The sequence below is a fragment of the Protopterus annectens genome, chromosome 2.part2, assembly GCF_019279795.1.
Source record: "Protopterus annectens isolate FY-2018-M chromosome 2.part2, PAN1.0, whole genome shotgun sequence".
NCBI lineage: Eukaryota > Metazoa > Chordata > Ceratodontiformes > Protopteridae > Protopterus > Protopterus annectens.
Genome location: NC_056730.1, coordinates 177,546,130 through 177,572,555, shown reverse-complemented (window position 1 = coordinate 177,572,555; position 26,426 = coordinate 177,546,130). Strand labels below are relative to the sequence as shown.

Genomic DNA, 26,426 nt, shown 5'->3' with positions numbered 1-26,426 from the left:
GGAAACATTTACAGTGTAACACAAACAACTACATAACTATATTTCTGTCTTACCACTCCTCAAAATAAAGTAGCTCACTGACCGAGGAGAAATAGATACAAAATAAAAATATACAGATCTCTCTGAATAGAAAACAATTCATTCTGTGAACAAACACTGTGACACCATTGATTGAAGGCTAACATCAGCACACTGAAAGCAAGGCAAGACTAACCCCATAATCCAACCCCCCCCCCCAAAAGCATGCATCTAAATGAATCACCCGAGCCACAGTTTTAAGATAATTCCCCCAAAAATACTCCAACAAAACAAGACACCCAATATACATAAACAGAATTACAAAAAATAAAATATACTTGTGCCAGGCAATCTTAAGACCTAAATGACCACAATTCAGAAGGTTAAAAAAATGAAACTAACCTAAACCACACACATGCACTCACACACACAAATGCATGGACCCACACTCACGCACAGAAATAAATAATTTCTCCATTTAATAAAATGCAGTGATAAGGAAGTGTTTTTTCTGTGCTTCTGCAGTCAAACTGATATAGCTCAGCACACAGTAATAGAGCAAGGAGTTTCTAACAAGCCTGATGTAGACCTTTGACTACTATAGTCTCCATCTGGGTGAAATGTGGCTCTGTGCAAGTCACAGACCATGTTCCTCAGTCACCCATGAAAAGAAACAGTTACATCTCATGAGTTTACATGCTTACCAATAAATAATAGCTTTTAAAGTAGCTTGAAAGCACAATCTAAATAAATGAATGGGATAACATTCCATATTAAAAATGGGATAAAAGCTTAAGAAAGTGGAAAAATGGCAGATACAAGGGTCAGATGCAAAACACTAGTTACCATTTATACTAGGGGGTTTGGACTCTCAGACGCCACTCAATAGTCTGCCACTCATGAGAAGACAAGTCCAAACCTTCTACTGTACATAATGAATTGAACGCTCCGAATCAAAATGTGACCAGTGACACTAATTTTGTCAGTGTTAAGAGAAATTATGACAATGTATTCTATGAAGTAGATCAACACTGCATGAAAGTACTGAATAGAAAAATTAAAAAAACTCGAAAGATATCTTTATCAATACAGAGAGGGGATTGCTTACCCCACTCATAGAAGTGGGGGACGGAGGAACAATGCTGATATGGTGTTTGTTGATAGGGTGAATGAGATAACCATGATGGTAACTTCCCCAGAGCGGAGACTGAACCCCTTAGAAGAAGTGAGAGAATAGCTGAAAGGGGAAGGAAACAGTCCCACCAGGATTTTCAGCACCCCCCCCAACAGGGGGGGGATGAGACACCAGTACAAAGGGTGGAATCACCCTTTGAATTAGAGCCTGTGGAAATAGGCATTTTTTCCACAGAAACACAGGAAGGTTGTAACAAACAAGTGATTTGTAGAAAAGACAATTTTACAATTTTCAATTTCACTGAACTGGTACTTACTAAAGATTACTTTGATTTATTTTCTAGGGAGTTTCATTTCGTTCCCTCTCGCCCCTCTAACATAACCAACACTTTGATTGATTTAAAACTATTTATTAGACAACTGAACCTCACTACATTTTTTAAGGGTCAAATTAACACCAATACAGGACTGACTAGATCCAGTACTTTCAACCCTCCCACCCACCCCTGTCTTAAGATATTTGAGGAAATGGTGGAGCGGGAAATTAGAAAGATGAAACAATCTAAGAGTTACACCCATCCCTTTAATCTTAATGACAAAGAAGTTCAATTAATTGACCACTTAAAACAAGAGAAGTGTAGGGTAATGAAACCCGATAAGGGGGGGGGGGGTGTAGTGTTGATGTATATGGTAGACTATGATGCAAGTTTATACGATATGTTGCAGGAAACAGAGCAATATGAATTATTATCTTTAAATGAAATCAATTTAGCACATCCCAAAATAAGTTACTATTTATATGACCATCTCTTGCAGGGTATGATCAATGAGCGGTTATACAATTATTTACATGTGGAGAAACCAAGAGTGCCGGTGATACTTGGCATCCCCAAGACCCACAAAGGCTTAGATCCTATTAAATTCAGACCCATTGTTTCTGGTGCAGGAAGCATTACTGAACCGCTGGCGAAGTTTATAGACCATGTTGTAAAAAAAGTTTCTATCTTCGATTACACATATTTGCAAAGATTCATGGTACTTTTTGAAAGGAATTGACCAGCAGATGTTCAATGTGCACCTTTCTATGGTCACTATTGATATTGTTGAACTCTTTCCAAGTATCCCCCATTCGACAGGATTAGAATCGTTCAGGGAGGTACTAGTGTCCAAGTCTGGGTTGGACAGTACTATTATTAATTTAGTTTTAGAATTCATGGAAATTGTGTTGGAAAACAACTTTATTTACTTCAATGGGGAGTTTTATCATTAAAAGAAAGGTGTGGCGATGGGTGCCCCTTGTGCTTCACTATACGCAAATTGTGTACTATACTAGGGGAGCAGAAATATGTCTTTGAGAGTCAATAGTCAGAATTCATAGGACACTACACAAGGTACCTTGACAACATTTGTTTGTTATGGAAGGGTACCAATAATGATTTAAACAATTTTTTGGAGTACATTAATGATAGTACTGAGTTCTTGAAATTTACCTACAACACTGACCAAGACAAACTTCATTATTTAGATGTAACTCTATTCAAAGACTATGAGAATCACTGCTTCCAATCGAAGTTATATAGGAAAAGTACATTTTCCAATTCATACCTCCACTTTGATAGTGGGCATCCTTTTTATCAGAAGAAAGGGATGGTCAAGGGCCAAATTATCAGGGCATTGAGAATGTCCAGTACCCTTGAGGTCTTCTTAGAAGAAGTGAACACTCTCTGGGCACTATTTGAAGAAAAGGGCTATCCTACAACTTTGATCCACCACACGATTCAACAAGTTATAGAAAATAGGGACTTGAAATATTTCCCTTTGTTAGGAACTGGATCATCTACTTCAGAACAAGATGTAAGATCGAATCGGTTAGATCTCAAGAACAATTTCATTCACACCTTTTCTTCTAGCTCTACAAAATTGAACAGGTTATTTCAAAACATTGGCCTATACTGGCATTACATGAAGAAATAAAACAATTTGTTCCACCCGACCACCACTTTGTAAGAAAAGGGATGCTAACTTAAAAGAACTCTTTGAGAGAAATGGGGACTATGGTAAGAGAACAAGTAGGATAAAAACAGGCACACACACAGATGTTCTTGTAAGCAATGCAGCTTCAAGTTGGACCAGGACACAGTGTTTATTCCATCCATAAGATTTAGACACAAACCCACTAGTTATTTTAATTGTGGAACTAAAGGGGTGGTTTATTTAGGAATATGTGTACACCGTTATAGTTTTTATGTGGGTAAAACGGAGAGGCATTTTAGGAGAAGAGTTTATGAACATCTTTACAATGTTTCTAAGGGCAAAGCAAATAATGCCTTCTTTAAACACTCACAGGTGTGTGACAATATGGAGTTGAAATTCACGATTTTAGAGCAAGTGACACCAGATTTGCGAGGTGGCAACTGGGAAACTAGGCTCGAGTATTGTGAATTATACTGGCAGTTAAAGTTAGATGCAGGGAGGTCCCTTGGGCTGAACGAGAACATTAACATCAGCAGTGTGCTAAAGTTAAGAATGGCTCGTCTACAATATTACAACAACAGGATTTCAGTCAATGTTTTGAATTTAATTCTATTTTAATTTCATGTACTTTAGAGTTTGTTTAAATTAGGTTTGAAAACAGTAGTACAAAGAATCATTATAGATGGTGCTTGCAGTTCAAACTTGAGAAAGAATGTTATGGTTGGATATACTGATTTTGACAGATAACTCTGTAATTTGATGTAGTCTAAGGACATTTCATTAGTTTTTTATATACATTTTTTACACATAGTTTTATATATTTTTTTACATATATTTTTAAGAATTGGTGTGGCTTTAATTGATAGGGATGGATGAGAAAGTCATGTGACTGTTTCCCTGACTATTTAACAAGTTTTAATGGAAGCACAAAACATATTGCACTCTGAAGAAGCTCGATATTGACCGAGCGAAAGTGCTTGGTTTTATTCACTTTTCTTTATTCCATTGTGAAATAAAGTCTGTTGCCTATTTGAAGTGGATTATTGAATTATTGGAGTCAAGAGATCCGGGTCCTGTGGCTTTGGGTATTACGTTTTATTTTTGGCTTGTTCATTCTGTTGTTCTAATGTACAGGATTATGATCGGGTGGCTGATCATGACCTGCTTGTTATGTGTACGAGAAATGGATGCCAAAGAATTGCTCAGGGTAAATTTCTTTGCATCCATGTCAAAAACTCAATTTAAAGTTATGATCAGTGACACAATAAGAAGTTATGTACTCACCATAATGTTCCATCTGAGTAGGTAACTTAATTTGTCTGCAACCTTTGGGTCTTGGATCCGATCTCGGATCCAAGCCGGCAACTTATACATAGCTTTAAGATCTGAGCTCCTAGCTCCTCCCCTTACCCATAATCCCCTGCCAACCCTGACTGACCTCAAATCAAGTTTGCCCTATATAAGCAGCTAAAGCTACATACATCCCGAAGGGGACTACGGACAAAGGACATACAGAGACTAATTTCTGCAGGCCAGGGGGAAGGAGGGGGGGATGGTTGCAGACACATGAAGTTACCTACTCAGATGGAACGTTATGGTGAGTACATAACTTCTTAATCTGAAGTAGGTACTTCATTTGTCAGCAACCTTTGGGACAGAGTCCCCAGCTACCTGAATCTTGGGCGGCCATCATGGAAGGATGTTCCGGAGCACTGTGGAGCCAAAGGATGCTCTCCCTCTGGAGATAATGTCCAGCTTATAATGATTGATAAAGGTATGAGATGAGGCCCAAGTGGCCGCAGAACAAATATCATCTAGAGAGACTCTAGACCTAAAGGCAGCAGAGGTAGATATAGAGCGAGTAGAATGCGCCCGGACTCCCTGAGGTGTGGGCCTCCCAGAACTTTCATAGGCCAAATTAATACACTGTGAGATCCATCGTGACAAAGTGGTCTTAGAGACAGATTTACCTAGGTTAAATTTGGTACAGGAGATGAACAACTGGTCGGATTGTCTATGACCAGCAGTCCTATGAATGTAGAAGCGCAGCTGTCTATGCACATCTAACGAATGAAGCTTGTATTCTCCTTTATTCTGATACTTGGAGAAGAAGACTGGCAGGTTAATGGACTGATTGATATTAGGCTCTGAAGCCACCTTACGAAGAAAGGAGGGATTGGTCCTGAGCTACACTCTATCCTGGTGAAAGACCAAGTACGGGGGTTTTACACAAAGGGCTTGAAGCTCGTAAACTCTCTTCACTGAAGTAACCGCAACCGGGAACGCCATTTTCCAGAAAAGGTACTTAAGATCGACCGAAGCAGCAGGTTCAAAAGGGGGAGCTGTCAAGGCCTGTAAAACTAAAGATAAATCCCAAGGGGGTACAACTTCCTTGACAGGAGGTCTGAGCAGGAAAGTACCCTTGAGGAAGGTTTTGCACAATTTTGCTGTAATCAAAGGGCCTGACTCATGCCCCACATGGTAATGAGAAATAGCTGCTAGTTGAACCTTGACCGTAGAGCAGCTAGCCCACTGATGAAACAGGCTTGTAAGGAACTCTAGCACAGACGGCAACGGGGTTGTGAAGGGGTTTAAGTTATGATGTCCCGCCCAGATGGAGAAGCGCTTTCACTTACTACGACAGACTTTCCTAGTGGAGGGTTTATGTGCTGCTACTAGGATGGCTTTAATTGGGGAAGAGATACCGGGAGTCCTGACTAGGAGTGGAACTGGAGCAACCAAGCTGTCAGCTTGAGGTTGTCCAGGTTCGGGATCGGGAGACAGTACAGTTTTGTACCTACCATAAATGTAGATGTTCAAGTGCTAATACAGCTGCAGTCATAACAGATGGGTTCTCCTGCCGTCAGGCGGGTCCTCGGTCGGCCGAATTCCAAAGTCTAGGTCCGGTGTCGGTTGTCGTCGCTTCTTCCCTGACATCAGTGCGACAGGGGTATAAAAGAACCAGCCGACACCATTCTTGCCCCAGATGTCAGGTGCTCCCAGAAAGAAGGCAATACATAAAATTATGTTATAATGCAATGCAATATAATCAAAGACCAGTAGTTGCAAGCAAATACACCATAAAAGAAGACCCCTAGAGGGGAAGGAGGGAGGGAAACCTGGACTGCAGCTGTATTAGCACTCGAACATCTACATTTATGGTAGGTACAAAACTGTACTATGTTCATCGTGCATACAGCTGCAGTCATAACAGATGGGTAAAATCCCAAAGCTAAGAAAGGGGTGGTAGGCACTAGGTGGAGCTAGGAGGAGCCAAAATGCCCTGCAAGACTGCAGTGGCAAAGCCTGCTCTAGATTTGGAGTATAATGGTAGGTTGTAGTGCTTAGAGAAGGTATGCACAGAACTCCAAGTGGCTGCTTCTAAAATATCCTTGGTAGGAACTCCTCTGAGGAAGGCTGCAGAGGTGGCTGTGGCCTTGGTAGAATGAGCTCTAATGCCTGTAGGTACAGTTTTGCCATGAAAGGAATAGCAAAAGCGTATGCAGTGGGCTATCCATTTTGAGATTGTCTGTTTGGATATTGACTTTCCTTGAGCTCCTACCGCATAGGCCACAAAAAGCTGTTCCGATTTTCTGAAAGGCTTTGTTCTGTCCAAATAATAATGCAGTTGTCTGTGGATGTCCAAGGAATGCAGTAATCTCTCCCCTTTGTTTTGAGGATTAGGACAAAAAGTAGGTAAATGTATGGCCTGATTTAAAGCTACCCTGGATACCACTTTAGGCATAAAGGACGGGTTGGTACGTAATGAAACTCTGTCCTGATGGAAGATGATAAAAGGCTGGACAGCCATAAGAGCCTGTAGTTCTGAAACTCTATGAGCTGAAGTGATAGCCAGAAGGAAAGCTGTTTTCCAGGACAAATATTGTAAATCTGATGAGGCAGCTGGCTCAAAAGGAGGCAAAGTCAGTTTTTCCAGAATGAAATTAAGATCCCAAGCAGGTATTGGTTGTTTTCTTGGAGGTCTTAAATTCTTAGCCCCTCTGAGGAACTGTCTTAATAGAGGGTGAGAGAATAAAGGTGGATCAGTGCTGTATTCTGCAGAAATGGCTGAGGCATGGATTTTGATGGAGGAGAACGAAAGTCCACTGCTTAGCAGTTCAGCCAAATATTGCAGTATTTGAGGTAAATTCAGTTTTCCAGGGCACTGGCCCTTTTTCTCATTCCAAACACAAAAACGTTTCCATTTTGCAGAGTAAGCTTTTCTAGTTGATGGCCTTCTGGCCTCCAAAATGACATCCTGCACCTCCTTGGAGAGCAGAGCTTGCTGCGATGCTAAGGAATCTTCCATGTGGCTAGATTGAGTGTTTTCAGCTGACTGTGAAGAGTTTTGAAGCTGTGCTGAGTCAAAAGAAGAGACATTAGAGGCAGGGTCCATGGTGGGGAATGCGTCAGGCTCCTCAGGAGTGGGTACCAGTGTTGCCTTGGCCAGTCCGGAGCAATGAGGATCATCTTTGGTCTGTCTGCTCTTCAATAGGACTTTGGGCAGCAGAGGAAGAGGTGGGAAGGCATAAACTGTCATTGATGTCCAACTGAAAGAGAGAGCGTCCACTCTCCAGGCCTTTGGATGGAAGATCCTTGAGCAGAATTTTGTCAACTGATGATTTTTGTGGGAGGCAAAGAGATCTATGTCTGGCCTTCCCCATTCTTGGATTATTTCTGTAAAAACTTTTGGATGCAACTTCCATTTGTGTGGATCTGTCATATTCCTGCTTAGGCCATCTGCCAGCGTGTTTTCCTTGCCTGGCAAGTACTGTGCTTGTAGTTCCATTTGTAAGTCCATGGCCATGTTCCAAAGTGACATGGCCAGTCTGCATAGGGGATAAGAATGTGTTCCTCCCTGCTTGTTTATGTACCACATAACTGTGGTGTTGTCTGTTCTTATCAATAGCTGACCTGGTTGTAGAAGGTCCTTGAAAGCTGTAATAGCATTTATCACTGCTAGCATTTCTTTTTGATTGATGTGAAGGTGCTTTTCTTTTTGGGTCCATTTGCCCTGAATGCACCGGTCTGTCATGTGCGCCCCCCAGGCGTAGTCCGAGGCGTCTGTTGTGATGACTTGATTTGCTTGAGGCTTGCTGAATGGAAGACCTGTGTTTGTTTGGCATGCTTCAGCCCACCACAGAAATTCCTTTTGCAGACATGGAATTAGTGGCATTATTGTTTCCAAACTGTGGCTGTGTTGAGACCATATGTTTTTTAGGTACCATTGTAGTTTTCTCATATGCAGCTTTGCACATGGGATTAGTAAGATGCAAGATGCCATGAATCCCACAGCCTGCAGGATTTTCCTTGCAGTCAGCCTGGTGCAATTTGCCAGTGTTCTGAAATATTGAATTAGCTGCCCCTGCTTTTCTGGCGTGAGGAAGGCCATCTGGGTGTTTGTGTCCAAATTGGCACCCAGGAAAATTATCTTCCGAGAGGGTATTAGTCTTGATTTCTCTTTGTTGACTGTGTATCCTAGAGAGTTTAATAACATTATTACATAAGCCAGATGTTTCAGAAGAATGTGCTTGCTGTCCGCTTGGATCAGGCAGTCATCCAAATAAGGGTATATTTGTATCCCTTGAAGTCTGCAGTAGGCATTTACTGATGCCAGGCATTTCATGAATACTCTGGGCGCAGTAGATAAACCAAAGGGCAATGCAGAGAATTGATAATGGGTTGAACCTGCAAGAAATCTGAGATATCTTCTGCAATTTTGTCTGATTGGCATGCAGGTATGCCTCCTTGAGGTCCAATGTTACCAGCCAAGACTCCTTGCCCAGCATGGGAAGAAGTTGCTGTAGAGTGAGCATCTTGAATTTTGGTACGAGTAGGAATGTGTTTAGGATGGAAAGATCCAAAATAGGTCTCCAATCTTTTCCCTTCCTTGGCACCAGAAATAGCCTGGAATAAAAACCTTGACCTTGTTCATGTGTAGGTACCTCTAGAATAGCTTTCATGTTTATAAGATCTGAAATTTGCTTTTGTGCCTCTGCCCTTTGATTGTGTGGGTGGCAGGTTTGGCATGCCTTTCATTTTTGGAAGGGTATGAAAATGGAATTTGTAGCCTCTGTTTATAACGTTCAGGATCTATTTGTCCTTTGTGACAATATGCCAATTTTTTGAGAACAGTGCCAGCTTTCCTCCTAAGGGGGCTGCCATTTGAGACCTGGTTGGCATGCAAAGGGGAAAGTCATTGGTTTTGCTTTCTGAAAGATTGCGAGTTGTCCTCACCACCTCTTTGTGTAGGAGCTTGCCATTGTCTGCCTCTGTACGAGCCTTGTGTTTGTCCCCTGCCCCTCGGGAGCCTGTTTCTGCCTCTTTGGGGTCTGTCTGTGGCAGGAAAGGACCAATTTTTGGAAGGCCAATTTCTACTAAAACGTGGGGGTTGAACCTGCAGAAATTCTTTCACAGTTTGCATTGATTTAGCCTTTTCCTCCATTTTCCATAATACTTCCTCAGCATTTGCCCCAAATAGTACATCCTTTTGAAGAGGGGCGTCTAGTAATTTAGCTTTGACATGATCAGGCAAGGCTTGTTCCTTGAGCCAGGCATGCCTACGTATGACTGAGCCTGTAATAGCAGCTCTACATGAGGCCTCTAGAGCATCAAAACCACATTGTAAGGTATGTTTACCCACTTGTTCTGCACTATGCATCAAATCCTGCAACTCCTTCATGTCTGGTTGTTCAGGTTGTGACATTTTACTTTTCAATTGAGATAACAGAAACTGTTGGTATTTTAGCATATGAAACTGACAGTTTAAGGCCCTCATGGATAAGGTAGCCAAGGTATATACCTTTTTTCCCCACCTTTCTAAGGATCTGGAATCTCTCTCGGAAGGCAATGGGTTTTTGGCAATGGAGGCCTTAACTCCCTTGGGCCCCTGTGAGATGGTTTCTAGGTCAGCAGCATGGCTTTTGTATAGGAATTGGTGTGAGTCAGGAACCCTGTTAGTACCTGTCAGGCTTAACTGGAGCTGGAGGAAGAGAGTCCGGGTTAAGGCAGGCCTCCGAGTAAACATCATCTAGGATGTCCAGGACAGGAGGTATAGCCAGAGGCCTGTGCTGGGGTAACAAAAGAAATTCCCTGAGCCTTTTCTTGGAATCTGAATAATCCTGGCCTTCCCAGTGGAAGTGTTCCCTTAAGGTATGCAGAGTTTCACCAAATGAGTAATCCTCAGGGGGGGATACAGAAGGAATAGATTCCTCTGCATCAGAGTCTTCAAAGGGGAGTAAGACTGTTCCTGATAAATCAGAGTGCTCTGAAATAATGGAGCCCTGATCAGAGGAGGGGAACCTTCCTCCACTCTGGCTCTTTTGTCCGGAGGTGCGCGAGAACCTCTGATTAGAGTAATTAAATCCTCAGCCATTTTAAGCATCTGTTTCTTAGGCATGGGGCCTGGAGATGGGCCCTGTGTAGCTGGTCTCTTAGGGTGCATGGTAGCTTTAGACTTGGTGAAAGTCTTGATGGAGAAAGAAGAGGAAGGTCTGAAGACACCTTGAGTGGAGGTGGACCTGTCCACATTCTGTGTTTCAACGCCAAGCGTGGCTTCGGTATCTGTAGTCAGGGTGTGGGCCGAGGAGCCTGCGACCTCGGGTACAGGAGACACCGCCAAAGATGTGTCGTCGGTAATCAGGGGCTGCATAGGTGCCTCGCTGAGAACCGGACCACGTGTAGTCGGCTTTGGCGTGGTGTCGGTAGAGGCCGCAGACCTCGAGTGTCGGTCCTTGTCTTTGCGTTTTTTAGACAAAACCGGAGTCGGAGTATCTGACGACATAGTATAGTTAAATGCTTTCCCAAAATAATGCTGGGCGAACTCCGCCCGACGCTTAATAGTGCGTTTGTTGAATGTAGCACAAAAGCGACAGACCGAGACGTCGTGGTCTGGGCCTAAACAAGGTATACAGAGGGAATGGAAATCCTTATGCGGTATTTGCTTCCCACAAGAAATACAATTATTAACTTTGTCTGACATCGGTCTGAGGCAAGAAAAGTTTCAACGGGTACTTAGCTTTTAAGAAGACTTCGGTTCCAAATTTTTCGTAATCTCAGGAGCTGGCCGACCGGCACTTGCGAACTGCTTCTGCTTCGGGCACCGCGCGGCAAGAAAGACTGAAGAAAATGGCGTCGGCTGGTTCTTTTATACCCCTGTCGTGCTGACGTCAGGGAAGAAGCGACGACAACCGACGTCGGACCTAGACTTTGGAATTCGGCCGACCGAGGACCCGCCTGATGGCAGGAGAACCCATCTGTTATGACTGCAGCTGTATGCACGATGAACATCTAGGGGATGAGATATTAGATCCGGAAGGGGATCCAGAATCCAGGGAGGATTTACCAGATGAGACCACAGGTAAGGGAACCACGTTTGACGAGGCCAGAATGTGGCAATGAGGATCATTCTGCTCCCCAACCGACTGGCTTTCTGTATGAGTTTCAGCATCAGGGGTAGAGGAGGGTAGGCATAAAGTAGACCAGGGGGCCAAGCATGCACCAGAGCGTCTCTCGGGGATTCCCTGAAGGGGGGAATTAGAGCGAAGAAGCTGTTGCATTTCGTATTTGAGGGAGAGGCAAAGAGATCGCAACAGGGTTGCCCCCATACGGCAAAAATCCGCTTTGCTACCTGGGGATTGAGAGACCACTCGTACGGGGAAAGGATGGTGTGGCTGAGTCTGTCCACCAGGATGTTGGACCGTCCCGGAATGTGCGTTGCAACAAGAAAGCGGTTGGTAGAGATTGCCCATTCCCACAGTCTCATGGCCTCTCGACATAGAGGATAGGACCTGGTTCCCCCATGTTTGTTGATGTATCAGACCACTGACATGTTGTCCGTCTGTATCGCAATAGTTCCTACAGGAAGAAGGTTCTGCAGTGCTTGCAGTGCCAACAGCACCGCCCTCATCTCCAGGACATTGATATGCAAAGAGGTCTCTGTCGTTCTATGTGCCTTGGACCGTCTTGCTTGAGCAATGCCCCCCCACCAGAGGCGAGAGGCGTCCGTGGTCAGGGGAGGGGTCGTGGAGAAGGGACGTCCCATATGGAGGTCCGGGGATTGGAGTCACCATAAGAGTGCCCTCCTGCATTCCCTGCTGATGGAAATAGGGTGGTTTAGGAAGTAATGTTGAAAGGACCATTGGACTTGAAGGGTCCATTGCAGAACCCTCATATTCAGGCGAGCCAATGGCAAGAGTGATTGCCGCCACCATGGAGCCTAGAGCCCTCAGGACCAATTCCGCCGGTGGAGCTTTTAACTGGAGGATGGCCCGCACATGAAGCCTCAGGTTTTGAAGTCGGTCCGTCGTCAGGAATGCTAGAAGGTTTCTTGTATCCAATTTGGCCCCTAATAAACTTTATCACCTGAGTCAGAGCAAGAGAGGATTTGTCCATATTGATCGTGATGCCCAGCTGGGGAGCAAGCCGGAGGAAGTAGTCCCTGGCTGAGCAGAGTAGATGCCTTGTCGGGGCGGTCAGGAGCCAGTCGTCCAGGTACGGAAAGACCTGCATTCCCTGGAGTCTCAGGTGGGCTGCTATCACTGCTAATACTTTGGTAAACACCCTGGGGGCTGTGGTGAGACCAAAGGGAAGGACCCTGAACTGGTAGTGACTGGCTCCCAGCTGGAAGCGGAGGAACCTCCTGGATCATCTGTCCATTAGGATGTGGTAGTACGCATCCTTGAGGTCTATTGAGCACATCCAGTTGTTCTCCCGCAATAGGGGGAGGATGGATTGAATAGTGACCATCTGGAATTTCTCTTTGGTTACTGACAGGTTCAAACAGGAGAGGTCAACGATGGGCCTTAGGTCCCCCGTCTTTTTTGGCACCAGAAAGAACCTGGAGTAAAAACCCAATCCGAACTGGTCTGGGGGGGACGGGTTAGATGGCTCTTTTTTCTAGTAGCTGCTGGATCTCTGCAGCTGCTACCTCACTCTGATCGGGTGGTACATCAGGGAGGTTTCTGACTTTGGGGACATGGAACAGGGGAATTTGGTAACCTCTGGATATGATACGAAGCACCCAGCGATCTGATGTGATGGACTCCCAAGCTGCCAAGTGCCTTCAGAAACGCACCCCGACTGCCTCCAGAGTGGAGCAGTTGGGCAACTCCTCAAGGTTGCTGCGTGGGTTGATCAGAGAAGGTTTCTCTGGACCCAAAATTCTTTGGGCCCCCTCTGCCTCTACGGCGGCGTCCTCCCTGTCCTCCTCTGCCACGGAAGGACTGGTTGTCCGGAGCAGGCTGGGAATGTTGCGATTTCCGGAACCACATCTTTTTCTGTCCCTTTTGGTTCTTGGAGAAGGACGTCTGGGGAGCAGAAAAGCGGACTCCGACGGCAGACAACTTACCGTCCTTTTCGCTCTGGACTAAAGTCTCGCGAATGGTCTTGCCAAATAAGGCAGAACCATCAAAAGGGGCATTCGCAAATGACGCCTTGAAGGGTTCCGCGAAGTTACAATGACGGAGCCAGGCCTGGCGTCTCATGACTAGGCCTGCTCCGCTGGCTCTAGCGGCTCCCTCTGTGGCACGGGACAAAAGCTGCATAGAGGTATTCGATCCAGATCTTAGAGTGGCCATGTGAGCGGAGTACAATTGTTTGTCCTCCACCAACATGGACTCCGGGGGGAAAGCAACGTACTCTTTGATAAGGTCTCGCTGCACTAATAATGTGCGCCATATAGTTCAGGGACCTTACTGAGAAGGTCGCTGAACTAAAAACCCGCTTCCCCAGGCGATTCATCGAATGGGACTCTTTGCTCGGTGGATAGACCAAGGGGCTCTCCTAAGCTAATTCCCTCTTGGTGGCTGCCGCCACCAACATGGCATCTATGGGGGCACCTTTGCTCCAGTGGGGTCTCTCTGAGGGGGGGCTCAAAATCTTATCGGGGCGCTTGGGAACTGGCTCCACAGTGTCCGGCTCCTTCCACGCCCTGGTGGTAATAAGGTCCACCAGGGGATCGGCTGGAGGGGACACCCAAGAGGTAAGACGGGTCTGCTTCGAACGCCTCCAGGAACACGGACTCGTCGGAGGAAGCCTTGGGGTCAGACCACCCCCCCTCCCAATCCTGAGCATTTCCATGATGTCTCCGAAGGAGACATCCTCGGGGGGTGACCTTGGGGAGCCTTCCCCTTCATCCAAGACCGTATCTTCTGTTAAGGACTCGGGAGTCAACGTGCCTCCTTTTACACTTCTGCTTATGAGGAACCTCCTCGGGGGGGCTGTCCGAGGAGGTCTCACCAGCAACGTCTCGTTCCAGGGGAACGACCTGAGACATCGAAGCAGGCTGTCCCTGTGGCCGGGTGATGGAAGCCTGACTCAGCCGAGAGGTAGTGAAGGAGGGAGCCGAAGCAACGGCCGGGGGTCCGGATGCACTCAACAGTGCCCTCTCCACCACATCGAAGGCCGAGGGGGAGTCGCTCTCTCTGGGATCCGAGAGCCGACTCCCACTCAGATCCGATGGTGGGATCGGAACCGGCGCCAAGACCATCGGATCCGAAGGACCAGTGTGCTCCGACCTGGACGGAGCCGAAGGCACACTGAATCCCTTGGATCCGAAGCTCGTGCCACGGCTCCGAGAGCTCGGATCCAACAAGTATGGACCCGACAGACTCGAGGGCAAAGTTGGTGCTGAAGCACCAAATACTGTCGGCGCAAACCCACCCCCGGCTCCAACTCTCCGAACCCGGGAAGCGGGTCGGAGAAAGAGCTATCGGGACAAAAAAGGGTGTTGAGCTCCCCCCGAAGGGGGGGAGGCAGGAGCACTCCCATCTGCAGCTGGGCCTGGATGAACCTTCGCATCATCCGGTCCAAGTCAGCATCTGATAGGCTATAGGTAGATCTCGAGGAAGCCACAGAGGCGGGCCGGGAGTGCCGCCTCGATGACCTCGGAGATCGGGTCTCCTCCTCCTTGGGTCCCGGAGAGAAGCACGGGGATCGGATCCGAGGAGGAGGGGACCTGGAAGCCATGGAGGGAGAAGCCTGCTTAGCCGGGGGGGGCCGAAGCGGAGGCCCTCGGCCCGCCACTTGTGGTGCTTCTCCCTCCTTTTCTCCCTCCTGGCCTCCCTCTCCTCCGGCGCCATAGTGGGAGTTTGAGTCCCGGCCGGGGGGAGGGGGTCAGGAGTGGCAGCCACTGAGGACTGGGCTGGTGCCATGGGAGTACCGGAGGCCGAAACCGAATTCGGGAGCAAAAGTCCCGCCAGAATCAGCTTCGACCTACGGTCTTTCAGTGCCCTGGGGTTGAACGCCGCGCAGGTAGTACACCCAGAGGAGAGGTGTTCAACCCCAAGGCACCGAACACACCAAGTGTGGCCATCCACCAGTGAAAGCTTATGGCCACACTCGGTGCATTTGGAAAAAATCGGTTTTGGGGCCACCGACATGACACTATAAAAAAAAATGAAACTCACTCACTCAAGGCCCCAAACACACAGTGACTCACACACACACTACATACCAGCGAAGGAAGGGGAGGAATTGCACTAAAAATTAAACTATAATAGGACTAAAAGAGGGAACCTAAACACACACAAACTTTTTAACAGTAAATCTGTCAAGAAAAGTGAAAAAAAAACAAAGCACTTATCTGACCCAACTAGGAGCTCAAGAATCTAGTAGCGGCAAACTAGATCTGAGGTTAGTCAGGGTTGTCTAGGGATTATGGGTAAGGGGAGGAGCTAGGAGCTCGGATCTTAAAGCTATGTATAAGTTGCCGGCTCGGATCCGAGATCGGATCCAAGACCCAAAGGTTGCTGACAAATGAAGTACCTACTTCAGATTAATAATTCTTTGCAATGCAAGGAGCTTTATCTGCTCCATGTACTACTAGTTACACGGGAAAAATTCATAGTTTTCCTGGATTTCAAAGCCATTAAACCTTAGTGAGCACTTCTGAGATCAGTTATGTCTACATTTACCCTAGCATATCTCTCAACTGTCTAGATTTTCACAGGACATCCAGATTATTGCTTCATACTCTGTTCCACATAAAATCTGTGGTTTGATAATGGCATATATTTGAGTTTCAGATTATCAGTATGGACAGCAGGTAGAAACAAATAGTACAGTTGTGTACACTTACCACTATGTCACAAGATGGGTCGCAAACTGGCTCAAAGACAGAACCACAGAGTGAGAGTTGCTGGAGCCATGTCAGACTCGAAACCGGTCACAAGTGGCGTCCCACAGGGTTCTGTCCTGGGACCACTCTTGTTCGGTATATACTTTTCCAAGGTACAGGCAAACGTGGGAGGACTATGGCTCACCAAGTTCGCAGACGACTGCAAACTGGGCGCCATAATCAATTCTTCAGCTGACACAAACATCCTTCAAAAAGGTCTCAGAGACAGATAACTGGTGCCAGCGCCATGGTTTAAAGCTAAATGCCAAAAAATGTATAGTCATACCCTTTGACAAAAACAATGTGCCCACAAATTACCACATAGGCGGAAACCCATTAAGTACAGAGAAAGTTATTAGGGACCTGGGGACCCAAGTTGATAGCACATTGCCAAAGTGGTTAGAAAGACCTTCTACATAGCCCACCTCATCACGAAGGGTTTCACATCTAGATCAAGAGAGGTAATCGTGCCCCTTTATTCATCCCTCATCAGGCCCATCATAGAATACAATGCTCCTTTTGGGATGTACCTTACCCGACACCTACAGCAATTAGAAAGACCCCAAAAGTATCTCACCAAGAGGATCAAGGGTCTCAAATAGATGCCATATGCTGCTCGGTTAAAAAAACTCCAGCTCTACTCAGTTGCATACCGCCTACTTCGAGGCGATCTATGCCTGACATACAAAGCTATGTCAAATCCAGAATTAATGGACATGCTCCACCTCAGTAAATCTAAATCCCTTAGAGCCACACGCTCGAGGGACTTGAACCTCAGCACAGAAATAAATAGAACTTGCTGGAGGGACAGGTTCATAACCCAGAGGCTCCCTTCACTCTGGAATAGAACTCCAGTTCATGTGAGGCAGAGCACCTCATTGAATCTCTTCAAGAAGAATCTCGTGGATGGGGGATCGTAGGTTTGTCCCAGGGATTACTCCCGTGTCACTATTAGACAGAGGCACAGTAAACTAAACCTTAAAAAGGGCACAGTATACTCAAATCAAGGGATGGCATAAGCCATACAGAATCGGGCTAGGCTTATAATTGCCCCAGGGCAGATAGCCTAGTATGAACCTATGAACCTATGTTCGATTTTATTCACTGTTGCAGTCATCACATTTGGGTTATCTGCCTGCAGGTAGCCCTCAGCCAGCCTGAATACCAGAATCTTGGATTCCTGCGTCGGATGCTGTCTTTTCTTCCACGTCAGGGGTATAAAACATGCAGCCGACGCCATTACATCAGTTTTTCTTGCCCCAGATGTCAGGTGCCCCCACAATGGGAAGCAATTATATGTTATGGTACCCCTCCATCAAAAAGCAAATACACCAGGAAAGCTTAAATACACCAAAGAAGAAGGAAAGGTAGAGCCAAGAGAAGTCAGGGGGCTGAAGGGAGGGTAACCAGGACTGCAGCAGTGAATACACTCGAACATTTACATTTATGGTAAGTGCACACAACTGTACTATGTTCTTTGTGTTTCACTGTCTCAGTCATCACATTTGGGTTGATTCCCAAAGCTAAGGAAGGGAGAAGGAAGTAAGAGAGCATTAGGGCCAGCTATTAAGCCCTGAAAGACTGCAGTGGCAAAACCAGCTCTGGATTTAGAAAATATAGGCATATGGTAATGCTTAGTGAAGGTATATACAGAGCTCCAGATACCAGCTTCTAGGATGTCCCTGGTAGGGGACACCTCTGAGAAAGGCTGTAGAGGTATATGCAGCCGTGGTGGAATGTGATCTTATCCCCTGTGGGGTAGGTTTAACATGGTGCTTTTAGCAGAAATTAATGCAATTGGCTATCCATTTAGAAATAGTTTGCTTTGAAATGGCCTTCCCCTCTGCCCCTGCAGCAAAGCCAACTAGCAGCTGTTCAGATTTTCTGAGAGGCTTAGTCCCGTCCAAATAAAATCTAAGTTGTCTGTGCACATCCAAAGAGTGCAGTATTCGTTCTCCTTTGTTTTGTGGATTCGGGAAAAAGGTAGGCAAATGAATGGACTGATTAAGGGCCACACTAGACACCACCTTGGACATAAAGGAAGGATTGATTCTGAGGGAAACCCTGTCTGCATTGAAGATAATGAAAGGCTCCACTGCCATGAGGGCCTGTAATTCAGACACTCTTCTTGCTGAAGTGATGGCTAGAAGGAAGGCTGCTTTCGAAGAAAGGAATTTCAACTCTGCAGTTGCAGATGGCTCAAAAGGAGGGACAGTGAGCTTTTCCAATACAAAGTTAAGGTCCCAGGCTGGAATAGGGGCTCTCCTGGGGGGGGGGGGTCTTAAATTTTTGGGCCCTCTGAGGAATTGCTTTAGCAGGGGGTGAGAGAAGAGGGGTGGTTCAGTATTATAAAATGCTGAAATGGCAGAGGCATGAATTTTAATTGACGAGAAGGATAGGCCCTTGTGGAGTATTTCTGTTAAGTACTGAAGTATATGAGGTAAGCTGGGCACCGTTCTGCCCATCCCCTGAGTTTGGTTCCAGGAACAGTATCTTATCCACTTTTCAGCATAGGATTTTCTAGTACTAGGCCTCTTTGCCTCCAAAATGACATCTAGCACCTGCTTACTGGGGGATGCTACTGGAGAGCTCAAGGAATTAGCCAGGCTGCAAGGTTCAGGATTTGAAGCTGAGGGTGCAGAATCTGGCCCGCCTGTTGGGACAGCAGGGAAGGGGTCTGAGGCAGGTGCCATGGTTCCAGTAGTGTCATACTGCGCAAGAGGGGGTACCAGTGTTGGCGTGGCCATTCTGGTGCAATCGGTATTGGCTTGTCCTGTTTGATCTTTAGCAGAACCTTCGAGAAGAGAGGCAGACGGGGAAAGCCATAAACTGAGAGGCTTTCCCAGGTAAAGGACAGGGCATCCACTTTCCAAGCTTGACTGTGGGAAGTCCTTGTGCAGAATTTGTCCAATTGGTAGTTCTGAGGGGAGGCAAACAGGTCTATCTTTGGAGTCCCCCATTTGTTGCTCAAGAGGTTGAATATTTTTGGTTCCAGTTTCCATTCATGTGGGTCCATGAGATTTCTGCGTAGGTCATCTGCCAGAGAATTTAGCTTGCCTGGCAGGAATTGAGCCTGTAGGTGCACTTAGTAGCTCAAGGCTGTGTTCCACAGAGCCATGGCTAGTCTGCAGAGAGAGTACGAATGGGCTCCCCCTGCTTGTTTATGTACCACATAACTGTGGTGTTGTCTGTCTTCACCAATAATTGTCCTGGAAGAATGTGGTCTTTAAAGGCCGTCAGGGAATTCAGTACAGCTAACATTTCTTTTTGGTTGATATGCAGGTGCATCTGTCTCGGGTTCCATTTGCCCTGAATGCACTGCCCTGCCAAGTGAGCCCCCCATGCATAGTCTGATGTGTCTGTTGTTAGGGTTTGGGCGACAGGGGGTACAGTGAAAAGGAGCCCCTTGTTGTGGTAACAGGCCTCTGCCCACCAAAGGAACTCTGTCTTTATAGAAGGAATGACAGGAATCATTGATTCCAGGTCCTGAGAATGTTGACACCATAGGCTTTTTAGATACCATTGTAGTTTCCTTATATGCAGTCTTGCATATGGAATTAGTAGAATGCAAAAGGCCATAAACCCCAGGGCTTGCAGAATTTTCCTTGCATATAGCTGGGTTTTTGTGGCCAGTAGTTTGAAGTAGGTTGTCAAATAAACTTGTTTCTCTGGAGTGAGGAAAGCCATCTGGGAAGTTGTGTTCAAGCGTGCTCCCAGGAATACAATCTGTTGGCAGGGTACTAGGTGAGATTTCTTTTCGTTTATGGTGTGCCCCAGTGAGGTTAGACGTTTCTTTACAAATGCCAGATGTTTTCAAAGCTAGTCCTGGCTTTCTGCCTGAATCGGACAATCGTCCAAGTATGGGTATACTTGAATATTTCTCTGCCTACAAAATGCAATGGCTGGAGCTAGACACTTTGTGAATACATTGGGTGCAGTAGATAAACCAAAGAGAAGTACAGAGAACTGATAGTGCATGGAGCCTGCCCTGACGCGTAGGTATTTTCTGCAAGATTCCCATACTGGAATGTGCAGGTAAGCTTCCTTTAAGTCTACGGTTGCCAACCAGGCATCTTTGCCTAGCATAGGAAGCAGCTGTTGAAGTGTTAGCATTTTGAATTTTGGAATTACCAAAATGGTGTTTAGAATACAGAGGTCCAGGATAGGACGTCAGGAGCTGTCTTTTCTGGGTACCAGAAAAAGTCTTGAATAAAAACCTTGTCTCCTTTCTTCTGCTGGGACAGGTTGAATAGCCCTGATACTTAAAAGAGAGAGAACCTGCTGCTGAGCCTCTGCCCACTGATTTGGGGGTAGGTCTGGCCAACCGTTTGGGGTTGGTCTGGCCAACCATTTGGGGTTGATAGGGTGTGGAAGTAGAATCTGTATCCTTGGGAAACTATATTCAAAACCCATTTGTCTTGGGTAATGAGTTCCCTGTTTTTTGCATGCAGGGCAAGCTTTCCTCCTAAGGGAGCAGGCAGTTGAGCAGGGCTTGGAAGTGTTAACGTTAAGTCATTGTGCCATTTTTCCATATGGGGGTGCCTTACTACTCCCTGCTTTGGAAGTGGGAGCCCCCCCGACTGCTTAGGCCTGTGGGTAGCCTGAGACTGTAACCTAGGTGGTCTGCTGTTCCTGGGTTTGGACTGAGAGGGCCTGGAAGAGACTGGAAAAGACCAATTCTTTGAAGGCCAATGCCTACTAAATCTGGGAGGCTGTACTTGCAGGAATTATTTAACAGTTTGCATAGATTTAGCTTTTTCCTCCATCTTTTTGAGGACGACTTCTGCTTTGTTGCCAAACAGGCGGTCTTGGTTTAAGGGAGCATCCAGTAATTTAGCTTTAACATGATCTGGCAAGTTTTGCTCCTTAAGCCAAGCATGCCTTCTAAGTACAGACCCAGTGAGAGCAGCCCTGCAAGATGCTTCTAAAGAGTCGAAACCACATTGTAAAGTATGTTTATCACCTTGTTCTGCAGAATGCATTAAACCCTGTAATTCTTTGTGTTCAGCACAGTCAGGAATCAACAGTTTTCTGTTCAAGTAGTTCCATAAATGCTGCTGGTACTTTAACATATGCAACTGGCAATTTAAAGCCCTAATGGTCAAAGTAGCAGACGTGTATACCTTCTTACTCCATCTGTCCCAAGGCTGTAGAATCTCTATCAGAAGGGGTAGGATTTCTGGAAGCAGTAGCCTTAATGCCCTTTGGTCCTTGTGAAATGGTCTCTGGATCCGCAGTAGGATTCTTGAAGAGGAACTTGAGAGTCAGGTACTCTGTAATACCAGTCAGGTTTACTGGGAGCTGGAGGTAAGGTGTCTGGGGAAAGGCTAGATTCCAGGAAAGCATCATCTACAATGTCCAGAACAGGAGGGATAGCTAAAGGCCTGTATTGAGGAAGGAGTAAGAATTAACTAAGCCTCTTTTTGGAGTCAGAGTAATCCTGGCTTTACCAGCAGAAATGCTCCCCAAGAGTATGCAAGGTTTCACCAAAAGAAAAATCTTCTGGAGGGTAAGCAGAGGGAATGGAATCCTCTGCATCACAATCCTCATAGGTAGACAAGAGCAAATCCTGGTAATCAGAAGAAACAGAAATATCAGATTCCTGATCAGAAGAATGAGAAGGAAAATCAGTTCTAGGTCTCTTAGCGTGGGAAGGCTGGCTTTCACTAATTAAGGTAATAAGGTCTTCAGCCATTCTAAGCATTTGTTTTTTAGGCATATGGGCCTGACCATGTGGTTTGGATGTCGGTTGTCTAGACGTGCTGCGAGTTTTAGGCCTGGATGAGGAAGATGGTGTTGGTTTAACATGCAAGTCTGTAGGTCTGAATACTCTCTCAGAAGCCGGTGCCTGCACAGCGGCTCCGGACCCATCCAAGGTAGAGACATCCGCAGGTTCCATAGTCGAAGAAACATCTTGCGGCATACCGGACTCGGAATGGGTCTCAGTAGAGGCCTGCAAATCTGTAGTGGGTATCAGGGGCTGCAAAAGCGCCTCACTGAGTACCGGGGGACTGGCGACTAGCTTAACGGAAACGTCACTGGCAGTTTTGGACCTATGCGGTCTGTCTCTGTCTTTATCCTTACGTTTTTTCAGAATATCGGTAATCGGATGGCTTACCGAAGCCATTTCTGGATAGTTATACAGAGTAACAAAATAATTTGCTGCAAATATAGCCAGACGATGAATAGTTCGGGGGTTGAACAAGGCACAAAATCGACAGCGAGGGATGTCGTGGTCTGGGCCTAAGCAAGGAATACAGTACAAATGAAAATCTTTATGAGATATTTGCTTTACACAGGTAATACAATTGTTAACTTTTACTGACATTGGTTAAGAGCAAGAAAAAGGATCCCCAATGGGGTACTTAGCTTTTTTGAAGACTTTGGTTTTGAAATTAGAAAACGAAAATTTCAGGAGTCTGCCAAATGGCACTTGCTTCGGGCACTGCGCAGCATGAAAGACTGCTGTAATGGTGTCGGCTGCATGTTTTATACCCCCTGACGACCTGACGTCATGGAAGAAGAGGCAGCATCCGACGCAGAAATCCAAGACTCTGGTATTCAGGCCAGCTGGGGGCTACCTGCAGGCAGATAACCCAGATGTGATGACTGCAACACTGAAACACGAAGAACATCTTTTGTTCTGCTACTATCATTTGCTGTGACAGTACAGACATTTTACAGCCTGGTGCTAGACCAGACATTAACAACTTTAGCAGGGGGTGCTTAAGTCGGTCGCACACCACTCTGGTTTGTCTTTTTTCTGAATATCGAGCATAATCACAGAGCTACATGCACTATAACCACATTATTATACAAATTATGCCATGCAGCACATATGTACATAGTAGCTCATTAAAGCCCACTTGAGAGAAAAAAAATCTTGAGCATTCTTACAATAAACCAAACACCTTATTTATTTTAGCTAGGAATGCCTGCAAGGCACATATGAGCTGGCCTACTAAAAATAAAAACATAGGTTAAAGACCATCATCATTCTACATGTACAAACAGTACGGCATTTACTTCTCTGTCTTGGGAACATCCAAGTCCAATCCAGAAATTAAAAACTCCCTTGTGCATAATGAAGATGAAAGTTCTTGAAAACTTGACCTGAACTCCCACAAGGAAAAGGCTAGTATAGCAGGACAGCAGTGAGGAGTAAATTATCCACAGGTGTTGGAGACACTAGTTTTAATACCTATTAACATGACAAGTATATATACTACACCAGTATTATACAACAGTGCATGCTTCATATACTACAATTTTCATAAAACTAGAATCATGAAGAAAAAAAATCTAAAGATGGTTCTTACCCACGCAGAGACCCACATTACTGAAGGTGGCTGACGGCAGAAGATCAAATGGCAGACAGACTATCTTCAGTGACTTGGCTACAAGGATGAAAAAGAAAAACAAACTGAACCATATATGTCTGTTACTTTTTTTTGTATGTACTCCTTCATGTGGTAACTAGATAAGAATGCTAGGCACTGTTTTACAGTATTAAGCCATGGGAGAATCAAAAGTGCCTAAATTAGAAATGACAAGCTATCTTAAGGAGTATGAGACACACACATATTGGAGGCATGCACAGATATGAATACACTGATACTACACAAAGATACATTAAGAGGTCTGCTATGAAGTCCAGAGAGAATTAATAATGAAAACATTAGAGAAACAGTTCTATGAGATACAACAGTATAATGCCAACTATGTGCGATTATCAAAAGAAAAAACACAAGCTCTCACCAGTTTGGTTGTGGAGTACACATCAGTAAACAGAAGTAGCAGCAGTAGCACTGAAGGCAGGGCAGGATAATGTGGCTCACAGGTTTAGGAAGGGGAATCTCACCAGGAGTAAAGTGGCACTATTGGTATGAGCAGCCATCAACAGAGTGCCAATGAATACTTAAAGGGCCAACAAATTGTATGGCATGGCATGGTATGTGTCATAATCCTGTTTAGAAATTTATTTCAAATGAAGAGTGAAGAATATAAAGGCAACCTGCCCTAGCTTCAGTAAGGTTCTAGGGATTTCCATGGGAATGTTACTATAGGATTTAATTGATATGGTGCGTATATGGAGGATTTCAAAGAGCTGGAACAGGAGTCAGCTATGTATGAAACTAGGACAGCAATATGCAAAGATCTCAAAGTGTACATATGTTCAAAAAATGACCCACCTGAATACAGGTCACACTACATTAGGGGAAATAAGCTCTTCAAAGTGCAGTAACCTTGGAGCCAATTATATTAAGTAAGGGAATAATGCAAGGGACTTTCTCTGCCAACCAAAACAAAACTTTTAAAGTTAGGTATATATGTTGCTTTGGATGGCCTTATTTGCTACATTAGCATTCATACAGACTTAGGTTCATAGGTTAGTACTAGGCTAACTGCCCTTGCGAGCCATTTGTTTTAAGCCTAGCCAATTATCTCTTGTGAGACTCAAACCCTGCACTTTGTGTTTGCAAGGCAAACACCATAACCATTTGGCCACCCTCCCAACTTCATTTAAACTATCACACCAAACCTCCTTTAATAATCTTGCACAGTTATTAAAGTCAAAAGTCAGTCACCTTCAAAAAGTCATTCCAGCCTGGCATGAAGGTCTGCTGTGGTAACAGTTTACTGCACAACGAGAACACAACTGTAGATCCAATTACAAGTATCATAGGATACAAGAGCAATTACAGATATACTCTTGTCACACCTCAGACTGAACCCTACAAGGAAAGGGAGGCTGAAACTGGGCTTTTTCCCATGTTACTGATCAACAGTCACAAAGTACAGTTTTGTACCTGCCATAAATGTAGATGTCCGATAGGTATGCATCTGCAGTCCTAACATATGGGTTGTCCTGCCTCAGGCAGCCCTTCGGTCGGCCGGATTCCAAAGTCTGGGTCTGGCCTCGGCTGATGTCGCACTTCACCCGACGTCATAGCTGCTGTTTATTGGGTATAAAGGCATCAGCCGACGCCATTTTCCTCAGTGTTTCTTGCCCCAGATGCCAGGTGCCCTCTAGGAAGGCTAAATTTGGATAAATGCAAATAATACCAAACAGTAGAGAGCAAACAGTATAAAAATATATATATACATATATATACAAACAAATACACCATAATAGATTCCCCCAGCTAGCTAAAAGAGGGGTAAATACCCTAGGAATACCACAGAGGGGAAGGAGGGTGGGTAATCCTGACTGCAGATGCATACCTATCGGACATCTACATTTATGGTAGGTACAAAACTGTACTATGTCCTTCAAGGATGCATCTGCAGTCCTAACATATGGGTAGAATACCATAGCCAAACTGGGGGAGGAGGCACTAAGATAAAGATGGTGTAGTTAAGATCCCTTGCAAAACAGCAGTTGCAAAACCTGCTTGGGATCTAGAATATAAGGGAAGATTATAATGCTTGGCAAATGTATGCACGGAGCTCCAAGTAGCAGCTTCTAAAATGTCTTTGGTAGCCACTCCTCGTAGGAAAGCTGTAGTGGTGGCTGTAGCTCTTGTGGAATGAGGTCTGATATTTTCAGGAGTTGTCTTTCCATGAAAAGAGTAGCAAAATCGAATGCAATTTCCTATCCATTTTGAGATTGTCTGTTTTGAAATTGCTTTTCCTTGCATTCCTGTTGCATATGCTACCAGAAGCTGGTCAGTTTTTCTGCTGGTCTTAGTTCTGTCCAGATAGTAGCGTAATTGTCTGTGCACATCCAAGGTATGTAGCAGTCTTTCCCCCCTGTTCTGTGGGTTGGGAAAGAATGTAGGTAAATGAATCGCTTGGTTCAATGATACTCTGGAGACCACTTTTGGCATAAAGGTAGGGTTAGTTCTCAGAGAGACTCTGTCCTGATGGAAGATAAGGAAGGGTCGCACGGCCATTAATGCCTGTAACTCAGATACCCTTCTTGCTGAAGTGATTGCTAGCAGGAAAGCAGTTTTCCAAGACAAGAACTGTAATTCTGCTGTTGCTGCTGGCTCAAAAGGGGGAAGTGTTAACTTTTCCAGCACAAAGTTGAGATCCCATGTAGGTAAAGGTGGTTTTCTTGGAGGTTTTACATTTTTGATTCCTCTCAAGAACTGCCTGAGTAGAGGATGAGAGAAGACAGGAGGATCCATGTTGTATTCTGCTGAAATTGATGATGCATGAATCTTAATGGAGGAGTAAG

At 45.3% G+C, this 26,426-nt stretch overlaps 1 protein-coding gene across 3 annotated transcripts in view; it reads right to left on the bottom strand.

Annotated features, from left to right (window-relative positions):
- Nucleotides 1-26,426, bottom strand: part of LOC122795589 (zinc finger protein 239-like) — a 750,699-nt gene that overhangs the window by 409,747 nt on the left and 314,526 nt on the right. For all 3 annotated transcript variants that reach the window (XM_044063843.1, XM_044063841.1, XM_044063842.1), the window contains exon 5: nt 23,563-23,640. In XM_044063843.1, coding sequence (XP_043919778.1) covers nt 23,563-23,640 — 78 coding nt within the window. The remainder of the gene's footprint in view (nt 1-23,562; nt 23,641-26,426) is intronic.